The 25246-nt window shown below is 40.9% G+C and overlaps 2 protein-coding genes across 2 annotated transcripts; one reads left to right on the top strand and one right to left on the bottom strand.

Moving 5' to 3' along the window:
- Positions 1–1730: 1730 nt before the first annotated feature.
- On the bottom strand, positions 1731–18781 carry LOC306834023 (glycine N-acyltransferase-like). Its single transcript, XM_079359750.1, has 5 exons — positions 18658–18781; positions 16281–16464; positions 12568–12701; positions 3410–3533; positions 1731–3317 (listed from the first exon to the last, which is right to left on the bottom strand). Exons 2-5 carry the CDS (start codon positions 16292–16294, stop codon positions 2903–2905), a joined length of 687 nt encoding a protein of 228 aa, XP_079215876.1. The 5' UTR covers positions 16295–16464; positions 18658–18781; the 3' UTR covers positions 1731–2902.
- Positions 17419–24704, top strand: gpr157 (G protein-coupled receptor 157). The gene is made up of 4 exons (XM_079359749.1): positions 17419–18881; positions 21180–21393; positions 22153–22347; positions 23688–24704. Exons 1-4 carry the CDS (start codon positions 18505–18507, stop codon positions 23904–23906), a joined length of 1005 nt encoding a protein of 334 aa, XP_079215875.1. The 5' UTR covers positions 17419–18504; the 3' UTR covers positions 23907–24704.
- Positions 24705–25246: the final 542 nt, after the last annotated feature.

The raw sequence follows: 25246 nt of genomic DNA, 5'->3' as shown, positions 1-25246 counted from the left end.
CCACGTTAAAACACTTTTTTGTTCAGCTTGACCTGCAGGCCATTCAGTCCCTCGCTGACATGGTTTTAATAAAAAGAGAGAATGATGTAAAGATACTTAAAGATCCTTAACATCACTGCTGCTCAGCATGTCACACTCATACACCAAATGTTTGACACATTGACCTCTGGGGAATCTCAAGTATAGTGAGTGACAGCCAATTTGGATCAACAGGGATAATGCTCCTTGCACATGACCTTCATCTGGTCAGCTGCTGCAGTCCGATCTTTCCAGCAACAAAAGGGAAATACAACTAGGTCAATTCATGAAGAAAATAAAAAAAATCGAAAAGTAATCACAGTAACTTATTCCTTGATAATGACACATTATAGTGATTATTTATGCATGCATGAAGAAAAAAACTATAAGGCTGCTCAGAACATCTGCAAAATCAGAAGTCTTGTCTGAATTACAGCCTACACGTGCTTTAAATGTCACCTTAGTAATGTGAATACTCAGGCCTCTGCTGCCATCCAGTGGTATGGTTGGAATAGACACCCTCTGCTTGAGGGTCAGAGCATCCTATTAGGTTATGAACTCGGTTTCCATAAAACTGCTTCAGTAATTTATCAATCATTTCAAAATCGCTTAATTTCTTGCAGAATTATGCAAATGAAATGTGAAAAAACACGTGCTTCACTCTGAAAAACAAAAATAAACACTGCAAAGATGAGGGGTTTGAATATGAAACAAACATACTGGACTTCAGCCCTAATCCTTTTTTCCTATTTGACATCAGATTCTTTTCTGTGACAACGACTTAAACTAAGAGGACATTTAAAATGACCTTATTTGTCCACTGTATGAGGCATCTGAAGGTAGAAAGGCTCATTTTACATCATTGCTGGAGAACATAGCTTTGCGACTTGAATTACCTTCCCCTCAGCTCATCTCGTATTGAAAATCCCATTTTCCCATACGGTGATGGCGCAATGTGCTGAGCTCGGTGATATCTCAGGGCCCCTCCACAGTGGAGGAGGGGAGTGCAGACATGCTTACTGCCTCCCTTTTAGAAACCATCATTTCAGCAGGATCGATAGTACGTCCCACTCCATGGCTGGCAGAGTCCACCGGCTCTATACGGGGGCAGTGCTGGGGGTGTGGGTAGTGATGGAATGTGTGGACAGCTGCTGCACCCAGGCAAGTCCGAGCAGCACACGCAGTCAAGGTGAATGATCGCATGCTGCGTCAGACACTCGGCTCCACGCTCTTTTACGGATGCAGTTTCTGAGCAGGACTAGTGGGTGGATGCTGTCCTCAAGTGGTGGTTGCATTTGCAGGCATCATACTGATGAAGCTACAGAAGCAGCTCAGCTGTCAGGTACTTCCTGTCCTGAGTTTTGTTTTTTCTTTCTTTTTTACTTCTTAGCTGACTCACAAGTCTTAATTCAGATGAGTAAAGATCTGCAGCCGATGCAGCCTGCATAAAACCCTCCGGCTGCCTATTCTTTTGAATAGTCACACTCTCTGACTGTATTGAAGGGTGAGCACTTCAATAGATTCATGCTGTAGGTGAAAAAGACATCTCATGTTTCACTGGATGTTTGGATGCAATATAAGACCTGTACAGTCTGGCTTTGGAAGCAGATATCATTGAAAAGAGAAAAATAAATCTTTCATAGTTGTATAGTGGTGTGAATGAATATCAAGATTTAGAGAAACCCCTTTGAACCCTTTGATAAGTTCTCAGATCAAACTCGACCATTTATTGTAAAAAGGTCAAAAGAGGGACAAATAACGTTTTCTTCATTCTCTTTTTTTGTTTGGTAAAACCATAAGCCTAAAATTGTCATAAAATAGGGTTAGGGCTAGAAAATAGAAAATGCAGCTGTCAGGTACTTCCTATCCAGAAAAGCTGACTAATTTAAATACATTTAAATCTTTTTTCTTACACTCAAAAACCCACATATATTTCATTGACAATGAAATTAACACAGATGAGCAAACCAATGCAGATGTTTTAAGAAGATTTTTTTTTTTTGCTTTAAACGTAGCTTTAAAAATCAATTATTTAAACAGTTTACAAGTTAACATCGATTAATAATCGTTCAAATAATGATAAGAAATACAAATTAAATTATCATTTTAATTGTTAAAAATCTATCTGAAACAGTAACTAACTGTAAATGTTAACTACATTTTAAGAAAAGAACGTGCTTGTTTTTACAGACTCTTTCAGTTGAGTGCACCTGTGTTAACACGCATGCACAGTATTTAGCGTGTACTGTAATTGTGTGACTTTGAGGAGAGCTCTTGCTGGTTTAGAGAAGGGAAAGGGCATCAGTGGAGAAAGGTGCACCACTGCGGGACAGGGGGATGTGAATGGGACAGGATGTGTGGTGCAGTACGAGTATCCCCTCCGCTCAGATCCCTGCTCATTTGTCAAGTTGCCTGCAGACTTGAATGGTGCATTGCTGCTAAAATACAGAGAGGCAATCAGCAGTGGAACAGCACACCTCCAGGGAGGGGTCCCAGGTGTGCGGACAGCCTTCTCTGGTGATCAGCAGATTAAGGAGTCTTTTTCACCAAGAAACGCAGCACAGTGGGTCAAACTGAAGGCTGATTTGTGATATATTGAGGGACTTTTTATACCTGTTTTACTAAGTAAAAGGGAGCAGCATGGCTGGCATATCCATCTAAGCCACCCTAAGGCAAAGAAACTGTTATTTTTGAGTTTGTTCTACTTGCAGTTTGCTGTCAGACCCGGACTAAACTGTCTAGAACAGCATCCCCTGAGCTCTGTGTGGAAACAGGAATCATAAAACAAAGAGGATGAGTGTTACATATTGCCATAAAGCCACCCTTATTTTTCCATTGTGTTTTCAATCATCCATCCGACTTTATCGTCATTAGTTTTTGTTACTCAGACTCTGACCCTGCATATCAGCAGCACAGAGATGTTCTCCATACCGGGACATGAAGAAAAGCCGAGTGAGGTCACAGCGTTAATTGTGGCCTGGTTCTGCTTGTTGACATGGCAGTAGACCGGCAGGCCTGCAGAGCTCATCCTGCAAATTTGAGCAACAGACAGAGCCATGAGGTGGCCGGCCCGTCTGTACTCTGGTAAGATGTACGCCATTCTCAGCTCACACAGCTCATCAGACAGCATCCATGACACAGGCTGGCCGTTCCCATCCCTCACGCAGTGGTTTGGCAGATGGCGGATGCAGGTTCTCACGTGGTTCAGGCTCTCCTGGCTGCCTCCATAAGGCAAGTGGGCGTCTACCAGATCAGCATGGGACTCTTCTAGAATGGAAACTGGCAGGGCCAACAGCTTCCTAATACACAGTGAAGTATGTGAACAACATTTGGATCATGAATCAAAAGAATGACTTCCACTCTGTGTCACGAACACATTCCAGATTCTCACCTCTGCGAGTCCATACTCTCCGGGCTGTGGTGGATGAAGGTGTTGTAACCGCCATATTCTGTGACATCAAGCCCTCTGACAGAGGCTAATTCTCTGATGAGGTGACAGTGAGAGCTTGGTATACCTTTTATAGACACAAGAGAAAAGAGACAGTTTTAATTGACCTTCATGAATGACTGACAATGTTCAGATGGGGACTTTTCTCTCTGTTTGAGATTTAATGTTGGAGTATTAAACAGAGGTGATCACTGTAACGGATCCTAAGAAAGATCCCAAACTTTGAAACAACAATTGTGTTACTGCCAACACCTGTTTTATTTAAAGGGTGCACAGTCAGCATGTTTAATCTTATTACAGGTTATATAGAACCCTTTGATCTACGCAGTAAAGTAATTTTTACAAATAGAGTAAAATATTACTCGATTCACTATAGCCACAAGAGTCTCTATCTGATTATTTAAGAGCTCTTGCTCCACCACAATCACTTATTACTTTTGGGCTCAGGGTTGATGCTACATATGATGGTTCCTTGAAAAGCAGTCTCTAAAACATTTATTTTGAGCCTTCTAAGTTAATTTTGTAGCATTTCTCATTTAACATCCAGACGACAAGATTTGTTGACAATTACAAAAAAATAGAATTTTCCCATTCCGTAAAGGACACACAAACTTGCCTTCCTGAAATACAATCCAACACATCAACAAGCATTGGCATTGTCTTACACCATCAAACCAGCTTCTCTCCACCATTCTTGTGCAACAGGACAAAGGTACACAGTACCCTTTGCAAGAAAGTCTTTTTAAAAAAGAATCTGTGCTAGTTGCCATAAAATATTTTAATCAGTGCAAACACTTTGAAGTCTGTCTGCTAACTCATACTGAAGCACTTTCTTTAATACCCCTCCAATATTCACCGCTGAGAACATTGTGTCCCCCTTAAATGCAGATTGATTGTGTCTGTTTTTTTGTTTATGTTGCAAGTCTATTTAATACATCTGTTTTTAAATGTTTTAGACTTTGTCATGCAGAAGTAGACAATAAAGTATTTTGTATTCTACTCAATTGCTTGATGTAGGAATAGTAAAGGGAGAGCATGCGGTGAATAAACAGAGAGGAGGAGCATATGGGTTGTAAGAAATGATCAGACCCTCTTGTCTCCATTTTTTTTAGAGGATATCATTTTTTGATTGCTGCTGGGATTTGAGGAAAATGTGAACATGTATAACAAAAACAGTGTCCAGGATAAAAATTGCCTACCCTACCTTAAATTTGACATACACATACAACAATGTTGTATCCTTATTCTCTCATTCTACCTCTGAATATGAGCCCGGGCCTCCAGTGTATGACTCTCTCATTAAGCAGCAGACTTCTCAGACTTGCTGGGTTCTTGGTGAAGACAGTGCAGACGTCAGGCATCACATGAGCGCTGCTGCTGAAATGCTTCACAGACAGATACACACATCAGTCGGCCACGCCGGAGGAGCCTATAAGTTATCTCTGTCACTGTGTGCTATACCTGTTTTTGACGGTAACAAATGGCAGCTGTGAATGTAGGCCAGGAGTCAACACACATCTCCAGATGACACGAGTTGTTGTTGAGGATATGCAACACTCCTCCAAGTACCTGGAATCAATGCAGCAGGGAAAACAAGCAAAATAACAAGCTAGTCATCACACTTGAAACTATATCCATGAGGATGGAGCTTCTCTTAAACACAAAGTGGTTTTCTGCACTATTAAAACAGAAAGATGTACACATTTTTAAAAAGCTGCATTACAGTGATGGATTGTGGAAGCGCCTTCTGAAGGATATTTTTCATCAAAGTGAGGTCCTTGAGGGTTTTCAAGATGATCATTTTAAGCACGAACTTGCCTCTGCCTCTAATTTGTTAAGTCAAACCATGAAACCTAAACGTTTACAACTTAATGCGCCTAATACTGCAACAGATAAAATGAATACAAAGTCCAAAGTTTCCCCTCAGTGGGTAAAGATAAATATTTACTTTACCTGCCTTAAAGTGTCCACATGTAACTGCTTTGATGCATAAAATGATGTGGAGAAATACAGACAAAATCGTATTCTTACAACATCTGTGACAGTTTTCCTTCATACATAGTGATGTTAGGAAAAGAATTTAATGATTCTGTGAAGGCTTACCCGAGGATTTCCCAGGTGCAGTCTCTGTTGTGTGCTGTGTGCTATATGTGTGCTATTTGCACTCTACTGCCTTCACATTGTCATATGTTTGTATGTTTGTAGATATAATTTTTATTTTGCTACTTTTAATTTGTATTATTTTCACTATTTTTACTGTTGGCATTCATTGTGTACGGCAAAGTAAGAATTTCATTGTACATGTACATTGTACTGTGCACATGACAATAAACACTTTGAATCTTGTTGTGTTCAGTTGTACAGAGAGGCTGCTCATTCATCACATCAGAGCAGCCAATCACCGTAAAGTCATTTCACCTTTCCATACGGTGTCTGTCATACTGAGGGGGAAAGCCTTACCTTGTGAAATGTATATTTCTAAACGCTAAGTAATGTCTAAAGTGGTTCTTTGTGGGGTAAGTAATCAGCTCAGCTTTACAATGTGATACCTTTTCTACAAAAGCAGATCGCATCATTCAACCTCTTTCGTTGCTGCACTAACTTCAGCGAGCAGAGAGAAAGATTTTAGTGAAGTTAATTTATTGCCGGCCATCCTCTATTGCCTCCTCCCTAACTCCTTTTTTTTATTGGAAATGGCAGATTTCCCCTGAGAATTTCCCTTTTAACCACTTATTCGTACTAAAATCCTCCTTTTTAACTCAGTGTCATATTTTCACAAGTGTGTAATGCTGAGCATACAAACAGATTCATAGACTTAGAAGTCAGTCTTCAATCCAGGCAGTTTTCTTCCTTGACTAAAGACTATTGAGAATTAGTCTGAAGTGATGTGTAAACCAGGCAAGCTGCTGAGCTTGTAAATCAATGTGTCTATTATCTTTTCCGGACAGATCAATGGAGCCGAGGAATGGGCTGCAAACGGCAAGAGAAAAAAAGACACACACACAAACACGCCAAGCGATGTTGGGACTCTACTCCATTATCTGCTTATGTCAAGAATGTCCATACCTGACAGATTCCCCTTTTTCACTCTGATGAGAATTACGTTTTGTCACAGCTTCTGTTTGATAAAGCAATGACGACGGCTTGTGAGATCCCAAGCACAAAAAACAATAGCCCTGTATGACGTTTATTTTCCACAGCAAAACTGCAACCAGTCTGGCAGTTTTCTAAGCCTTAATGCAAGTTATAAACATGAGGGACAGCCGTTATGTACCCATTCAGTAAATTGCACAGAGGAATCTGCTATGAATCTCCACACTCATGATCTATGAGCCTTAACACACATTTACCCATTGTGCCCTTGGCTAGGATAACGAAAGGCAATATTAAGAAGAGTGGAGAGCCAGAGGCGTTGAGGTGACAGTAGCCAGGTAAAGCATAGTGAGGTAATCTAATAGGACGTGTAAAACGGCCCCTCCTCATGGCTTATTCATCACAGGGGATGCCATTACGGAGAGCGGCGCGGGCTATGTGAGGGATATGCTGGCGGGGGCATTTTTTCCGGAGTCACAGAGTGCAGAGGAGAGGACGGATGCAGCAGGCTCGGCACACTGATGCAGCAGCAGCAGCAGCACTGCATGCAAACCACACATGCAGGGAATGACGCTTCGCTCTCAGCTGATGGCTATGAAGCACATCTATGATTCAAACCTACATCAACTGATATGGAAAGCCTCACCTATTCCCAAATAGTCAGTGATGCTCAATATGTGATTTCAACAGATTCAGCTGAAGCACCTCTGACTAGAGAAATGTCAAGTTAATCATTCAAATAAAGCTAATAAATACACACACTTTAATGTGCTTAAAACATTGAGAACACTGCATGATGGAAGGTTTTTAAGTATAATGTTTAATCCATTCATCTACTAATTCTTCACCAGAAGAAGAAGGTCAAAAAGGTTCAACTGAGGGTACTGGAAGAACAAAGTCATGCAAAAAAAAAGAAAAAAAATGCACTCCTGCAGTAAGATGCAGAGACCGCTGCACTGCTGCAGAGATTAGCCAAGACGCTGATGCCCTCATACCAAACAGAATTTGTAATGGAGCCACCATCATCAATGTGAAGCCTATGCACTGATGCTGGGAAAGTGAACACCTAACACTTTTTTTTCTTTTTCTTTTAAGTAAAGACATTGCAAAAAGGGAAGTTCAACCTCATTGGCTGACTAAATGATGGATGATCTCACTTTTGCAGAGTAGTGCAACATGCAAAAAGAGAAGTAAGGTTGGTCAAGATGTTTCTATATTCTAGCGCACTGCAGAATAGCAACCGTGGAGCAGTGCATCTTGGGTAATGAAAGGCAGGTAACAGGGATTGCAGATTAAGGACATTTCACATGACTGAAGGAGATTTTGTATCGGTATGAGTTGTGAAACCTTGAGTGAGTGTTGAGATTGCAGATTTGAGATAAAGTAAGTTGATCTGTGTCAAATACTGTAATGCAGTGTCAGCTTTATTTTCTGTGCTTTGTTTTTGCGTTTCACTTTAATATTTTGCCGTCAAGTTTAATAAACCACCAGGTGATACATTAGTATTTTTGGTTTAAAAGCCGTCTTTAATTTTATTTATTTTTTTAATTTGCTTGACCAAGTTTATGTTTACGTCGTTTATACAATTCCTCTTTCAAGCACCGCTGGTGAAATTGTTTGTCTTTTTTAGAGGAAACAACATTTCAGAGATAATTTGGCAAGTTTCAAAGCACGCCAGAGGATATGGCCTCTCTGTGGATAAAACCGTGTCTCATAGAGGTTTGAGCACTCTCATATCTCAAAGGAGGTTTTGCTGTAGTGTGAAAATGAATAAAAGGGGGATGGAGAGTTATGTGTGTGGAGGGGGTCTCTTTGGTGAAGAGTCCTTTTTACCGATGACTCTTGGGGGTGGTGTGTGTTTGTGTGTGTGTGTGTGTGTGTGTAGTGGGGGGGGGGGGGGGGGGGGGGGGTGCAGAGGAGAAGGCTGAGGAGAGGGAGGCAGACTGAGGATGTGCATACACACTGACCCTGGAGGTTGCGTTCCCCTTTAAAAGTCCCATCCCACTCAGATACGCAGAGCTCATGCAGGATCTGCTGCGGCAGTGGGGAACACTGCTGAGCTGTGCAGTTTGTGCTGCCAGCAAGCGTGCAAAGGAGAGGAGGGGGGAGTGAGCGCGTACAGGAGGTGGAGGAGGAGTGAGAGGGAGAGAGAGAGAGAGAGGGAGAGAGAGAGAGCAAACAATGTCATTCTGTTCAGGAGGCAATGCTGCAGTCAACTTTGTCGCGCCACGAAAGCACATCACCAGCTACCATGAGGCTGAGAAGGGAGTGCAGAGAAGTTTTCCTCCTCTCCGTCCCGTAAGTGATGCTGCCTGAGACTCATCCGTATGTATACGTTTATTTCTTCTGTAGCGTTCTTCACCTTGTATGTTGTCTTCTTGTGCGGTTATCTCTTTGCGTAGGATGTTTCTTCTTAAATCGGACTCATAGGAGTTAATAACCGTGTTTGTCTGCATGCCTGCAGTGTGGAAGCTCCTGCCTTATTCTGTCTCATCAGTGTCAGCCTCCTCTGCACCAGTAATAACCAGGCAGCAGCCAGCCAGTTAGCAGACAGGGTCCTCTGCTCCCTCATCCATGTTTAACACATGGTACATGCTGGAAATAGCAGCCGGCGTGTCAGATAGCGGCTGGTTGAGAGGACTAGCCATTTGACACAAGGACAAAAAAAAGATAGTAACCAGGATGCAAAGAGTGCCATCAGAGGAGACTTTAATCTCTGCTGACTCAGCTGTGAGGCGAGTACAGACAGTCCTGGCTCTTTACTTTCCCCCGGTAGTTGCGTGTTTATATTTAGAAGCATGTTTTAGTTATGAATATTATGCTGGACACGGGTAAGAATGATCTACTGTATCAGGGGTGCAGGGATGATAGCGTGTGCATGCGGAAATAAGAATGAGGCTACAGTGGCCTGCATGGGACAGGGGGGCTGTGCTGCAGTGATGAAGTTGTGCTGTAGCTGCTGGGACGTTTCAGCCATCCTAAAAGTGGATTGTCAGGGCAGAGTGAAGCTTGCAGAGGTTAGCAAAAAAAAAAAAAAAAAAACAGTTTGAAGAAAAGTTCATCTGGGTATGTTTATATTTGTTTCTTGGATAAAAACAGAAACGAAAGGTCTGTAGGTGGACAACCACTCAAATTTGATCATATCTAAGCAGCAGCAGTATCTCAGCAACTCTCTTCCTCTAAAAGTCGATGAGGCTACTTTTGTCTTTTATGCCATATAGCACTGTCTATGCTTAACTTCAAGCTTTTTCGAAGGCTATGTAAAAATAGTTTGTGGGCGAAAAAAAAAGCCTCATACAAAAGTGAGTCAGTATTGGAAATGTTCTCCGAATGCTGTCTGGAATGTTTGATGATGGATCCAGCCGGGTCAGTTTGCCTGCATGCAGGCTCGGTCAGCTCTGAGTTCACCTCAGGTAACTGTGCTAAGACCTTGAAAAAGTAAGCCCTGCGTCACCAGTCACAAGCTTCTCTCTCTCCTTTGGGTTCTCCCCGCTGCAGGCAGGGGAGTGCGGGGGATCAGAGTGATAGAAACTGTACATGAGGTCCTTGCCATATCCGAAGCCTGACATCATCTTGGAACATCTGCAGTTCTCCTCTTCACACTTTCACTGAGGGTGGGTGCTGCACCGCTAGCAAAGGAAATTGCCGCACTCACCTGATGTTCCTTGCACCTCACTTCTGCCCTCCCCCCTTACTCCCCTCCTTTCTCCTCATCTTCCCTCCACCTCCTTCCTTGTCTCCAATTTCTGTACTGTAGTCTCTCTCAGAGGTACAGTTTCCCAGCACAGCAGATCACCAGCCCCTTATTGTGCACCTCTGTGATTCTGCTCCCCCTCCCCTCCCCCGTCCATCCCTCCTGCTCTCATCCTCCTCCTTGTCCTCCTCTTTTCTCCTCCTCTCAACCCCCCCTCCCCTCCTTTCCCCTGCTGAAAAAGTATGCAGCACATGCTCTCACTATCCTCCTTGAGCAATTTGCCTGAGTGAATAGAGAGAGGAGAGAGAGCAAGAGGGAGAAAAAAAGAAGGAGCCAGTGAGCCAGCAGCAAACAGCAATCCTGCAGTGTCCTGCAGCAGCTGAGTTCCTGCAGTGCTGGCCTCTAATAGCACAGACTCACACACAGATACACACACACACACACACACACACACACACACACACACACACACACACACACACACACACATGCACGCATGCATACACACACAAATGCACATTATTTCAGTCACCTGACACAGTGATGGTAAATGTGAGGGAGAGCAGGCCATCTGACTCTGGACTGGACTCGGCTGAGTTCAGAGACAGAACAGAAAGACACACACACACACACACACCACATTCACTCTGCTCATGGAGCTCCACAGGGAAGCATTGGTGAGATTAGTCAGTTGCACTTGCACCCACCAGTACCCCCCCCCCCCCCCCCCCCCCCCCCCCCCCCCCCCTTGGTGCATTGTCCCGTTCCTGCACTCCAGTTCCGATGATGTAATCAATGCAGCAAGCTTTGAACTTGCTGGGCTAGGGGTTCATTCCCTCCCCCTTCCTGACTCCCCCTGTCTTACACAGATGCAAGAGTGAGGCCTTCACTGCAGTCTGTGTCCCAGGTAGGAAGAGGAATAAATTAGACTTTTATGTGATGAATTAGCGATGAAAGTCCAGAATATATTCCTCTGCAAGTGGGTCGGCTCAGTGATGGTCTATACTTCACTGTTGTGCTGACAGAGTTCATGGTTCTATAAATGAAAAACCAATTGAATTGGTGAATCTAAAGCTGGCACTTAGTCAAAAAAAGTGCTGTGCAGTGCAGTGTCGCATCAACACTTCAATAAGCAACTGTCTGCAGGCTATTACATCTCTTCTGCTCTTTTACAAAGTTGCACCACTTTTGTAGTTGCAAAAAGTGGGGAAAAGACAAACCTTCAGGTGAAACTCAAAGTGCCTAGAGTTCCACCCGGGCGAAACATCATAGTGACTTTGCTCTTTCATTGATAAGGTCATCAGTCTGTTGACAGGCTGCAGCGGAGAGCAGCACCAGTGATATACAGCACAGTGCTTCAGAGATGCTCAGGCAGCCAGACTGAGACCATATTGTAGCAGGTGAGTTTTGCTGAGCTGGTTCCTGCTGCTGCAGCCAGAATCTGCCTAGTGATCAACTTCCCCTACAGCAGTGATGAACTGGCATCCCCCCTCCTCTAGTTAAAAAAAAAAAAAAAAAAAAAAAAAAAACCCATAGCAAGCATTGGAGCGGCTCTGCATAATTAGCACTTGTGAATGGTGATGATCCTGTCTATTAGGTACAGTTTAATCTATATCAGTCACTTCATGACTTAGCTCTGTGATCAACCATGAGAATTTTTTTTTCTCCTATGCCTTTATGAACTTCTTTTAAATTCAGATTTCACATTATTTAACACCACAGATCTAGGAAAACATTCATATTTCATACGTTTTACTTATCTCTCTGAGCGTGTATGATGGGCCTCATCTGTAATTGATGTGAGCTGCTATGCGTTACCGTGTAAGCTGTTTCGATGAATCAGCGGCTTTCATTAGCATGTTGAGATGATGTTGAGTTACAGAATACAGTTAATTCTGGATTTTTTAAAATATTATTATTATATTATATAAGCAACTTCTTGCTAATAAGAGCATGAATGAACGGTAACACTGTGGTTGAATTTCTCTTGAATCCATTCAAACAGTGATGACTAAGGTTTTGGCTTTAACTGGTGAATACAGACGACATGTGGGCAGAGGTTCGTAAGAGAAAGAAGTTACAGCCTGTAGGCAAAGTCTTGATGATCGATGACGGAATAAAGTTAATCTGACAGGTCACTCTAATTTAAGAATGTTTCTCCATTCAGTTGTCCCTAGCATCATCTTATTAAGTGAACTGCTGCAAAGTAATTAGTGCTTAGAAAATGTCACACAGAAAATCAATCTTAATGTGTCCTCAAACAATAAGTCCTTTATGTGTTTAAGTGTGAAAAGTGAAAGCAGCGTATGCTAACCGACTGAAGCAGGCTGAGTCATGCTGGGCTTTTTTTCTGGGTTTCCCCCCTCTCTGATTCTCTGCTCCTCCCCCTCTAGGAGCAGGCTCATGCAGCCAGCCTGGCTGTTGGTGGCGTGTTGGAACATGCCTTGACTTGTTGTTCCTCCCAAGTGAAGCAGAGAGAGACAGCCACACAGACAGAAAGAGAGAGAGAGAGAGAAGGAGATGGGGTAAGAGGCTTGTGGTAAACAGTTTGCCAGTGTTAAGTGACCCTCATGATGGGAGAGCCCAGCAGCAGCCGCGGACACACTCCTGTTGATGTCAACACCAGGGTGCCCTCGCTGGAGATGAGCGTGGATGGAGGAGCTGCACTGCCGCCTGGCTGCTTGGTGAGTGGCATAACAGTGTTTCAATTAAAGCTGCTGACAAAGAATATTACACCTGGGCACTTCTGCATGTAGAGTTATATTTACTGAAAAAAAAAAACTGAGGCACACCTCTATTTTTCAGTCTAACTTCAGAAAATGTAATAAATGTTGGGAAAATAAAAGAGGCTTAAATGAGGCCTTCAGACCTGCTTAATGAATCTTGTAATTTGATCGAGGCATACATGGGAACATTTTAGTTTTAAGCGTTCAGCTCTAAGTGCTGTGAAAGCGTCCAAGCTGAGTCTTGATGCTAAAATGATGCTATGGTAACTGTGCAAAGCGTTATTGAATACAAAGAGCTGTCATACACCCAAACACAGTTACCAATCACACTGTGGCACAGTAACCTCTGCACAGACAGAGAGCAGCCACCGGTGACCCTTTCACAAGTTCCCAGGGAACTCAACAACCGTTGTCTGATCACAGTATGATCCTCACAGAGTAAGACAGCAGTTTATTTTATTTTTTTATCTATATTCATAATGATCTCTCCCTCATTAAATTGGAAACTAAAGAAAACACTGTTCTGCAATTGACACGATTGACTTGTTTCTCGTGAAATTCAGCTTCCGGTCACAAAAATGATGGTTGATCATGATCATTACTGTAGTAAGATTACAACAGAAAGACCAGACTTTCATCAAAGTCTTACGATCACACATGAAATTCATACAAAAGCCATACTACCCAAGCTGTCACATATAATGGCAAAAAAAGTGCTGCGTTCAAATAATGTATAAATCCTTCAAGTGACACATATCATCATTGTTAGTAATTTCATTACTTTGAAAGTTTTTTTCACGTGTGTGGTCAAGCCTGCAGAAAGTTACTGGGGCAACTGTTTTCTGTTAACCAAGGTTGGTGCACATGGCGTAAAAGACTCAACACCACTGAGTTATAAACACACTGCAGTTTGACTTCGAACCTGATATGTAAATTAAGAGATGAGGGAGGCATGCCTGTGTGAGCGTTGTTAGCTGACACTAGAACAAGCATGTAATGATAAAAAAAAGAAGACAGAAGTGTCAAACACCCTGTACATGGTCTGTAATGTTGTGTAGATACTAGGTGCATAGAATATGTTTATATCTTTGTGTTGTGTTGACATGGTCACAAAAACGTCAGTGTGCTTCTGGGAAAAGTAGATGCCTGAAAGTGCAGTGTGTTGAACTACAGATTAATTAAAGAAAGAAACATAGTGACTAAATGGGATCATGGTCTCACTCCATCAGTCTGCTATAACACTTAGCACTGTGGACATACCGCCTCACATCTATTCCTGTGACAGATCAACAAACATTAATGTATAAACTGTGCAGGAAAATGTGAAGATAAGGTCGATTTTACTGTTATAATAACTTTGCTCTCCAACATATCATACTAAAATAAAATCATCGTTTGGTTGTAAACTAAATATATTTTGTTTGTTTTTGTTTTTTGGGATTTTTTTTTTTTGGCAGAATAAAAACAGATATCTAAAGAAGCCATCTTGGATTTCCAAGTAGGTGATATTTTAATTATCTGAAAACAAAACTGGGACATTAATTTGATTATAAAAAGAGTTCTTAGTTTTCTCTGAATGCCTCTTAGTCTCCATATTCGGTTCGTATGTTTCATTTTGCAGTGTGACGTAGGATTGGAAAAAGTAGTCCATAGCAACGTCTTTTATTAATGACTGTCTTGAATACACCTAGTATATTCAATATACCTAGAGTATTCAAGACAGTCATTGTATATATATATCTTAAGGTGTGCTTACATGAATTTTAATCTGCCAATCCTGAAAGGCAATGTTCATGCTAAAATAACGTGTGCAGTATTCATCGGAAACTCGCTCCAATATTTTTTAACACACTTCCCACCAACTTTTAATAGAAAAAGGGAGAAATATTTCTGAACCCAGTCGGAGGCCGGAAACATATTTGTTAACAGGCTTTGTGAGTCAAGCCTTCTCTGCTGCGGTTTGCTGTGTGATGTAGCAAAGTGGCCAGTCATTCATTTAGAAAGCAGGGTGTTTTTTACAGGCATTCCTCAATCCTGCATGAGGGATTACATCAAAGCCTGATCAGGAAGGAATTCCTGTCCTCGTGTGCTCATGTGAAGGCAGTGTCTGGCTCGCTGCAAAAGAGACACAGATGCAGAAATGTGTCCCCTGAAAGCAGGTCAAGAGGAGTTTGTCCATGGACACCGTGTGTGTGTCTGTAGGTATGAATTAGAGGCAGCCTGATACACACTTAGTGTTAACACCTCTGCATATTATGTCAAAGCCTTCATCTGATCATCAATGGCATTTTTCCTTAGAAGAATCTAAATTCTTTCTTTGATATCAAATAAGGTCAAAATGCTGTAACCACAAATTAAGCTAGGAATTTCTAGTTACGCAACCAAAATGCGTCACATAATAGTCCAAAAGCAGACATGAAGAGCTACAAATAGCCTTTCTGCAGTACTCAAATACAAGGAATGCCAAATAGAGGACGTTCCAACGATATGATTTCTGAGTATCCCTCGTGTCCCAACACCTTCTCTGTCTCCTTCATTATTCCCCGTGTTCATTTGCAGATCGTTCTCTTATGTCCATGTTGTCCTGTCAGCAAAGTAGAGTCCACAGGGAGAGGACAGTATGGAATGGTCAGCTGGCCCAAAAATAGCACTGCAGCAAGCGAACGCAACTGATAGCAAGGGGAGTTTGAGTTGTTACCCTTTAGGTACATAAACACACAGGCGCTTGCATTGTATGCTACTCATGTGAACAGAGTACACACACACACACACACACACACACACACACACACACACACACACACACACAGCCATGCAGATAAGAGCTGAATCAAACTAAGCTTTTTGTTGCAGCATCATGAGTCATGGCAAGTCTATTCTTAGTTTGGGGGGGCTATTTGTGTTTGTCCAAGTTGTGTGCACTTAAAGTGATGCTGCACAAGAGGGTAGAAGAAGAGTATCAAGGATCTATTTAGGAATAAGCTTTGGGTCACTTTAGGCAGCGGAGGGTGAATTTATCTGTGCATTGCTGTTATATAAAGCTTAACAGGGCAGGAGAAAGTGCCCCTTTAAATTTTTGATTTGAGATTGCTAAAGAAAAAAGGTTTTTACATTTAAATTCATCAGGTAAGAAAAGTTTATCCCATTTAACTTTTTTAACTCAATCTTTTATTTTCCTATTTCTCTTAAAGATCTTCTCGCTGTTGGCCTAGGACCACACCACTACGGGGGATTTTTAGTGTGAGGCCACTTCACCATGAAACTGGGCATGAAAAGTAAGTGTCAACATTGCCAGACTCACAGGTGGAGGTCCATGGCAGAGAGCAGTAAGGATCCTGCTGGGGGGAGGCAGGCGAAAGGGACGGACGCACGGACAGGACTCCTGTGGGTGTTTCTCTGGCAGTGTCTTAGCTGGTTGTTGTGAGGAGTGAGAACGAAGCAATCAGCAAGTATACTGCCGCAGAAATTCTTTGCAATACGAGGCCCTGGGATGACAAAAAAAAAAAAAAAAGAGAAGCGTCAGCACTGAATCAAACGTGGCTCCTGCTGCTACTGTAAGTTCGTACATGTGTGCTGATGCTGTAAAAATTCATGTGAGCCGAGGAGCTGATACAGAAAATAAATGTAGTGAGAGCTTGGCCTTATGGTAAAACAGCCTCTACAGTATTTACAGTTGCATTAAACTGTCATACAGTTGTACTTGTACGAACCTTTGCTGCCATCTGGTGACTGAAAGACATCTCAAGGCAGGTTTGTGAAATCCACACTGTTCATTTCTAAAAGATCTGCAACATTTCCGAAATACAGATCTGTATTTTTCATTTGCAAATGCATCATGTTTTTGTCACCTTCATTTAATTTAGCATACAGCTGTTTTATTGTTGTTTCCCACTTTACAGGCTGCAGCTAAATCATTCCTTTGTCTAATAAATGATAAATGTAAATAGACAGCGAATAAAAGTTACACAAAGTGATTTGGTCATTTGTCTTGTTTGTTTTCCCACACATGCATTTCATCATTATTAAAAAAACATGTTGTATAAAGCACTTGGGGCTGTTAAAAACCACTTGGAGACACTTGAAAATGGGGTTACCATGTGAACAAAGTAGAACTAACGAGTGCAGAATGATCTGGATGCAGATGCACATTTATTTATGTTTTCACAGTGACACAGCAAACACAGACACAGCTGAATGTGTACACCACTTTGTTTTTTTAAACACTGACATTTTTATATTGAATTGTAAAAATTACTAGTTTATATTGTGTGTATATTAAATCTGATTCTTGGTCATTTGCTACTTTGGTTATATGCTCAAGTGTTTGCTGCAGTGAAAAAAAAGTGACACACTGCATACCTGCAAACGTAAAAAAAAAAAGAAAAGGAAAATTGCAGTTTTGTTGGCTGCAGCAAAACAGAAGCATTAAATTCCTGCCCTGACACAAGGTCACTGCTGTATAAAAGTCTTTGGTAAACCACATCAAGGATGCCAAATAACGAATAGCTGCTGGACATGAAGCACATCCTTACTCATCGCTCAAAAATGTCACAAATTACTGACTTTATTTTGGAGGGCTTGTGAACCCAATGAGCTGTTTTAAATTAAATAGCTTATGGCAAGAGGTTGCCACCACCAGTGCATTTTAATTAAGCCTGTGACATAATGTCATTGAAAGGCAATTCATTTTCTCTGGGGGTGCCAGTCTGAGGTGTGCCGTAAAAAATGCTTTATTAAACAAAGGTTTAGTTGATTGGAAGTTAAATGTTGATACCTAAATATTCACAATACAGTTTTTGCTCTAAAATGATCATTCAATTGCTAAATTATGTAAGCGGCAGAAAATGAATTTCCTTTCATTTTGATTTGGAATTCATAAGTCAGTTTCAAAGTCTAATCAGTCACTGTGTCAGCTTTCAAGAAGATTTATGAGCATAAAGTTAACCCTGTCATTTCTTGAAAAATATCTCAAATGTTAATACTCTGTTTCATTTAAAAAGACCTTGGGTCTGGAGTGTCCTTAATGAACAGTATGGTACTGTAGGCCTATACGGTAAAACACAAAAAATTGTAAGACCTGGATTGGAATATGAAACAAGAAAATCCCACTTTTCCATACCTAGCCGATATAGAGGTCACACAAGCACAGACCATTCGTGTGATAAATATAGCTGCATGCATGAGACTGCCCATAAGACTACCAGCTGACTGTCTGACTTCTGCTTTGAGTTCCGGTTGGTGCAACGAGGAGGGAGACGTCAAGAGGCGGAGAGGAAGGGGTTCAACTCTTGAGAAAAGTTTGTTTGCTCCCCTTAAAGCAATAGCGATTTTTTTTTTACTCGTGTGACTTTACTCGACTTTGTATTTTTAAACTTTGTTTATCTTTAAGGGAAACTATATTTTATATCAATAACATGGACTAGTCCGCTGATTTAAAAGTTTTTGCAAGTATTCCTGCAAGCTTGACAATGATGCTCATGTTCATGATCAGGAGATAGCAGCTCATTTCGTTACCACAATAAACGATGGCTCTTGGAAATCAGACTGTTATACACTTGTCTGAGCAGATTGTGGTTTTGTTTTCATGCGCGCTGTCGTTTCTCGGCTCAACGCTGATCATCCTCACCTACATCATATTCAAAGATTTAAGGACAACTCCGAGGAAGCTCCTGGTGTACCTCTCGGTTGCTGACTGGCTGTCCTCCGTCTCCTACGCTTACGGGGTCTGGAGAGTTTTCCACACCGACTCGCTGGACTGCATCGTCCAAGGAGCGATATCCACTTTCGCCAACACCAGCTCCTTTTTCTGGACTGTAGCCATTGCTGTTTATCTGTATGTTTTTATCGTCAGGTCAAGCCAAAGAGTTGCTGACAGCCTTGTGTTGTCATTTCACTTTATAAGGTAGGGTTGCTTAACTTTTCTTCGTTAATTGGTAAATAACTCTCGACTGACGTTAACGATTGGACAAGTTGCCACAGATGCGTCTTAATTGCTCCGTAAGCATTTTCGGATTTTTGATTGGCGACGACAAGCTGAAAGTGAATTTACATCCAATTAAAGCAGCAGTAATCTTGCAGCAAAAAGTTAGCAACTAATATCTTCAAATAATAAAATACAATTTATTAACTTCGGTCTACTTGCCATTAGAAGAGAATAAAAACGTAATGTTATGGCTGTGAAAGTGGAATTACTGGCTTCTCCTGAGCTAGATGGGCTAATTTTCCATGGTAACCAAGGAAACCATAGAGCAACGTTACGTCAAGTTCCGACTGGTGAAGAGGTCTCAAGTGGCTCGTGAATCTGAGCATGAAATAATAACGTGTTGACGAATTACCGCACGTGCATAAGTGAAAAAAACAACGGCCCTAAGAGCAGATCAACTTGATATGAACCGAAATCCACTGTTTTCTTAGATTTACAGGCTCTATCTCTGAGCGGGGTCAGCTGATGTTAGCATAACATTCACAGCTGCCAAAGGGCTTTATCTTCAGTGGGAATGAGTCTGACAACAAATATGAAGGATATCTAAACAATATAGCCTATCTACAGGGAGGCTGTTGTCTCATCTACTCAAGTCTGTTACATTTCAAGGGAGAACTAGTAAAGAAAAATATACCTGTAAACTAATTATCACTTTCACCAAAAATAATAGAATCAATCCGTGGTCCATAGGCCTGTAGGCTTAATTGTGTTGGTGTACAATATGCTGCCTTTATATAGGTCCTGTTTATTATAAGTTCAAACTTGGTTTGAAATCAAAGCCGGTTTACTGTAGTGTATTTAACATACAGTTATTACCGAGAGATAAAAAAAATATTTTAAATCGTCACAGAATGCAAGACAATTGAGAGGGGCATTTGATGAACAAAATGCAAGATGTAAAATAATACTAATGAAAATGTTGTGAATCCTGTGCAAGACACATTTAAAACATGTTTCATACTGTTCATAAACAGCAGTATTCACAAAGCAACTTAAACAGACTTTATATGCATGAAATGTTACAGTTTCTTCAGCTTCTAAAGAAGACAATGGCTCTGATTGCAATGAATAGGCTCTCTCCCATTACATTAGTAACCACTTTTCCACTTGCTCCACAGTCGGAGGGTTATTAAGAGCATCCCTAGAAATACTTTTTTCATTACAGTCTTAAGGAAAACATGAATTTTTTTAAATAATAAAATAGAGTGGCATGCATCTGTTGAAACCAAAGTATAAGCTGATATTTGCCCTAGACATCAGCACATTGCAAATAATGTGGCATAAACCGATATCAGTAGCTGATGCTTGTGCCAAATCAATTCAGTTCTCTCCTATAGTTCATCTTACTACAGATAAATTGTTTTCATTGTCTAACATGAGAGGAAATGACACAAAAAGAAGTCATGAAACAAACATCGTCAGTGGACTAAATAGATCGGTGGAACTCGACCTTGTCACAAGCTTTTTAAAGACACATGACAAAAAATTATTTAATATATGATATCATTAGTTAGAATACATTACACTCATTAGACGGAATTGGTGTTTTATCCTTTGTGTCATCTTCATTCTTCACATTAATAAGCTTCAATGTTGAATGTGAACATGTAAGGAGGGGACTTTCTTCACTGTGCTGTAAAATGTATCTTATTTTGGATCCACAAAAACTCCCCTGGCTATGTTCATTATTATAATTATTTAGTTTCTGTGAATTCACAAGGGTCTAAAGGATGAAAGATCACATACAGGAGCCATTCAGAGGGCTTCTGGGCATAACGCATAAACAACAACGCCGTTGGCATTTCTTTTAATAGTGATCTTTTGTGTTTTGCCAGGAAGTAATATCCTTGCAAATTGCTGTATTAAGAGAACAGATAATGCTTCAGGGGGAAGTAAAGAACATTGTGTCTGGAAGAGCGGAAATTAATTTCTGTGATGTATAAAGTGTGGAACCTCAGTAATAACCCCTGGTATGACTCTGCAATGTGCACTATGCAACACTTAAGCACAAGATAATCTATCACATGATGCCACATGTTTTGTAACACTGTGTGTGTGTGTGTGTGTGTGTGTGTGTGTGTGTGTGTGTGTGTGTGTGTGTGTGTGTGTGTGTGTGTGTGTGTGTGTGTGTGTGTGTGTGTGTGTGTGTGTGTGTTGTACTCACCAAACATTGCTGTGAAACCTCAGTGGAAAAATGGGAAATGTTTTGTGTTCTAGCTGGGGTGTACCTCTGGTCATCACTGTTGCAGCCCTGTCCCTGAGTAAGATTGGCTATGATGCCTCTGAAGTGTCGGTGGGATGGTGCTGGGTGAAGATCTACGCTAGTGACCGGGTACTGTGGATGCTTCTCACTGGAAAGATCTGGGAGTTCTTGGCTTACCTCACCCTCCCTGTCCTCTACATCCTGATCAAAAGGCACATCCACATAGCGGTGAGAACCCAACCAGGAATGTATCAGGGTCAAGTTCGCCATAACAATTGCCTTAAAAGTTAAATTAAGAATGCCCCAACTGCATTTTAAGCGGCAGCTTAAAGACAAGTATAGAAAAATAGCTTAGGAATGTAATATCACCATTTAGATCTGGAAAGGCATGTTTGCGTCTCTCAAAATATGTGCAGTGATAGATGATATTAAGCTATAAGTCAGTTTTTTTAAAGCACGCCCAGTCACGAATAGCATCATTGCATCAATCTTTAATACGTTCAAAGGTATTTTGATAAAAGCTACTTGCACTAACATAAAACTCAGCAGCTTCAGTCAAAAGGTTCCCTCTTTTGGGGACTAAAAATTTCAACACAGCTGGTTTAATTTGACTTTTTTTTTAGAATACTAATCAACAGACTGACATGGTTTCTCCTGGAGCCATTGCATACACCTAAAATATATGCATTAGCATACCTAAATGTCTCTATTAGATTATAAAATAAAAATGTTTCAATAAGTTATTTGAACTTTTCAAACTTGCAAATGCTAAATAGCCAATAGCCTCCAAATGTAAATGGAACATTTAAGCATGTTTTTTTTTTCAGGATAAAGTTGTTGTTTTTTTAAGTGTGTTTTAACCTCTCCCTTGAAAACAGTTTGGATGTAATTTTGTTATGCTACATCATCATCTGTTGTTGAAGAATCATTTGCTTTCATTAATAGCATTTTATTTTTTATTTTTGAATTTCTGTCTTGATGATGCAGCATACGGCACTGTCCGAATACCGTCCCATCCTGTCCAACAGGCCTCAGTCACACTCCTTCTTCTCCATGGCTGACATGAAGCTTACTCTCATTCCCATCATCTTCATTGTCCTGCGCATTTGGAGCACAGTGCGCTTCATTCTGCTGTTAACTGATTCTTCAGCGAGACTGAACCCAGTGCTGGTCACTCTACATGTGAGTCTAAAGTCTCTTCTAAACCAGTGATGTCCAATATAGAGGTAGTCTGATTATAATTTTTTCTGAAGTTGATGTCTTATTAGGGCCCAATACACTGACAGTGCGAAGGACCCCATTGTATGAAGGACCCTACTGTATCCCTGTGGAGTGTTTTTGTTAATTCATTTAAGATAACCTTTTGTATGAAATTACAATAAATTAACTGAACATTACATTATTAATTACAAAAACATTACAAGTCAGTGTATATATAAAACAGCCGCTCCCGCAAGATGCCACTGACAAACCATTGTAACTCACAGTTCCTGTTTCCACCTGAGAGAGTGAAGTTTTTCCCAAAGCCTGCCACTGTATTTATACCCTAAGGGGACTTTCAGCTGAGAGTGTGACTTCTAACGGAGTGCACTCCGTCACAGAGGGGACCGGTGTAGGGTGTAGGGGTTGGTTTGAAAAATGCCCAGGTTCTGCCCTGAACACATCCATGCTTGAAATGTCTGTATTAGTCACAGCGCCATCTGTTGACAACAGGAGGTTACTGCTTCTTAATTAGCACTGACTACAGTTACAAAGTTTATTGTGTCCTTCTCAAAAGGGATGTGGACTGTCCTAACACCGTGGCCATACTACCGTTTCAAGCTCAAACATCTACGTCAAACGCTTTCCCCATACTGACGTGTCGTTCGCCACAAACAGGAAGTAGTTTTTTGTTTAATATAGCTGTTGACTCACCAAACGCCTCAGATTCGTACTTCATAGGTTACCTATTTGAAGGAACTTGTCTGACGGGCTTCAGCCAATTTGTTCTACACATTAACCATGTCATGACATAAAATGCCTGGGTGCCCATTGTAAAAACTCAACAGGAAGTCCACCATCATTTTTTGAATGTATAAATAATGACCCAATTTTGCATGTTCAGACTTCCTATTTGAACATTCTTTTTTTGAGACCCTTCTTGACCTTGAGTTTTTAATTATTTATTCGATTTTGTGTGTGAATGAGTTTTGTGTGTTTGACAGCAGAAACGTGTCAGTGTAGATATGTGCTATAATAAGTTCTGCTGCTGAACTTGTAAAGGAGTGATTGCATGCTGTCACGTCTGTGAATCATGACACAGTCATCATGAAAACTGTGACATTTTTGAACATCGGAAAACTGATTTTGAAAGTGTTCCCTTTGAAGGTTTTAATGTGTAGTAAATCTTTATGATGTAATAATAACTTTGTTTTCTTACAGAATAGTGGTTCTCTGAGATAGTGCAAAATCCTTTTATTCCTATGTTATCACTAATAGCTGATACACTCCCCTTTATGACTGTTTATTCTTCAACCCCACAGGGAATTGGCAACACCTCACAGGGAACCGCAAACTGCATCATGTTTGTATTTTTTACTCTGCCAATCCGCACGCGCCTCTGCAAGGTTTTCTGCGGCTGCTGTAAGTGCGGAGCAGAGGTGCAGCACTCTCAAGACGACAGTCACAGGCCGCCGCCAGGACACGAGCCCTCCACACGGAGAGAAGAGGACAGCACGAGTCGGGTCCTCACTCATAAATGATTCTGCGGATGAAAATGTTGACTTGGCGTAAGCGGTGGAGGTCTCTGCCTCACTTTGAGCCTCATTACCACACAAGTCTGCTGACAGGGCCCGAGATTCTGCAGCTGCATGCACATCTGTGTCACAGTTAAAGGTCACATACCTGCACTTAAAGTGATGAAGATAATGCTTTCAGACTGACAGGCACATTAGTTGTAGCATTTTGACCGTTTTAAACTGAATATGTTGCATATGAATAATTTAGTTCAGTGGAGAGGTGCTGTGAGTCACTTTTTAAAGTCCTATGCCACTTTACTTTGTCTTTGCACATGTTCTGACCATAACACAAGTTGACACTCTGAGGGAAAGTTGAACAGCTTTATTTATTATGCGCTTTGTGTTTTCAGAACGTTTTTATTGGGAAATTAATTTTCAATATTCAAGAATTGTAAACTTTTGTAAACATTTTGGTACAGTTTTCTACATTTGACTGAACATATAAGTGAATTGTTATGCAATAGCATCCTTTCTTCAAGTGCTTTATTTACTGTGAATTCACCTGGACTCTTTTTGGTCACTGGTGGTCAACTACAACTAAGAGCTTTAGTATTAACCCAGCCAAAATCTCATATTTAAAGCATCATAATCTGTTGACTTGAATAGAAGGATGTTGAAAGGTTTGTAGAAGAAAGCAAACATGGCCAGCCTGAGCACTCAACGAGAATTAGAAACTTATGATCACAGTTTTGCACCATCCATTGTCCGTACTGAACTTCTCAGTAATCGATCAGTGAGATGTAGCAAATAAGGTAGAATTAAATCAAGGAAAATAAAAGATTACATTAAAAGATTATTTGAGAATTTCTATGAATGTCTTTACTTACACTTTGAAACCTGTTACCATCTATTGTAACTACCATAACAGACCATGGCTTTTTACATGGCATGTCAGGTGTGAATGAAATCTTTGTTACATTATAACTTCATGGTAGCGTTATTTTTTGTGATTTTTTTTGCCATCTTACTTAAATAGAGACTAATATTCCAATGTATATCCTGTATGACTTTCGACCTGTTCAAAACGTGATTAAACATGTGACCATCTCTTTAAGAGCATATTGCAGGTTTTGTAAATGAACACTTAAAAGGGTCTGATAATGGATTTAGAAGAAGTCAATTCTTGATTTGAAATGTTTCCAAACACAAAAAGTCACACATTTAGTGGATGAAGTGGTCCTTTTCAGTATAGCTGTTCAGAACTTTGCATCATATTACACCACATGAGGGATTCGTGTTCTCTGACTCTGCTTTGATCCAATGTGCAGTAGGTGTTTGTGAATGAGAGTGAGCATTTTGGATTG

Source organism: Symphodus melops, assembly GCF_947650265.1.
Source record: "Symphodus melops genome assembly, chromosome: 13".
In the NCBI taxonomy this organism is placed as follows: domain Eukaryota; kingdom Metazoa; phylum Chordata; class Actinopteri; order Labriformes; family Labridae; genus Symphodus; species Symphodus melops.
This window is presented reverse-complemented; position numbering and strand designations above follow the sequence as displayed.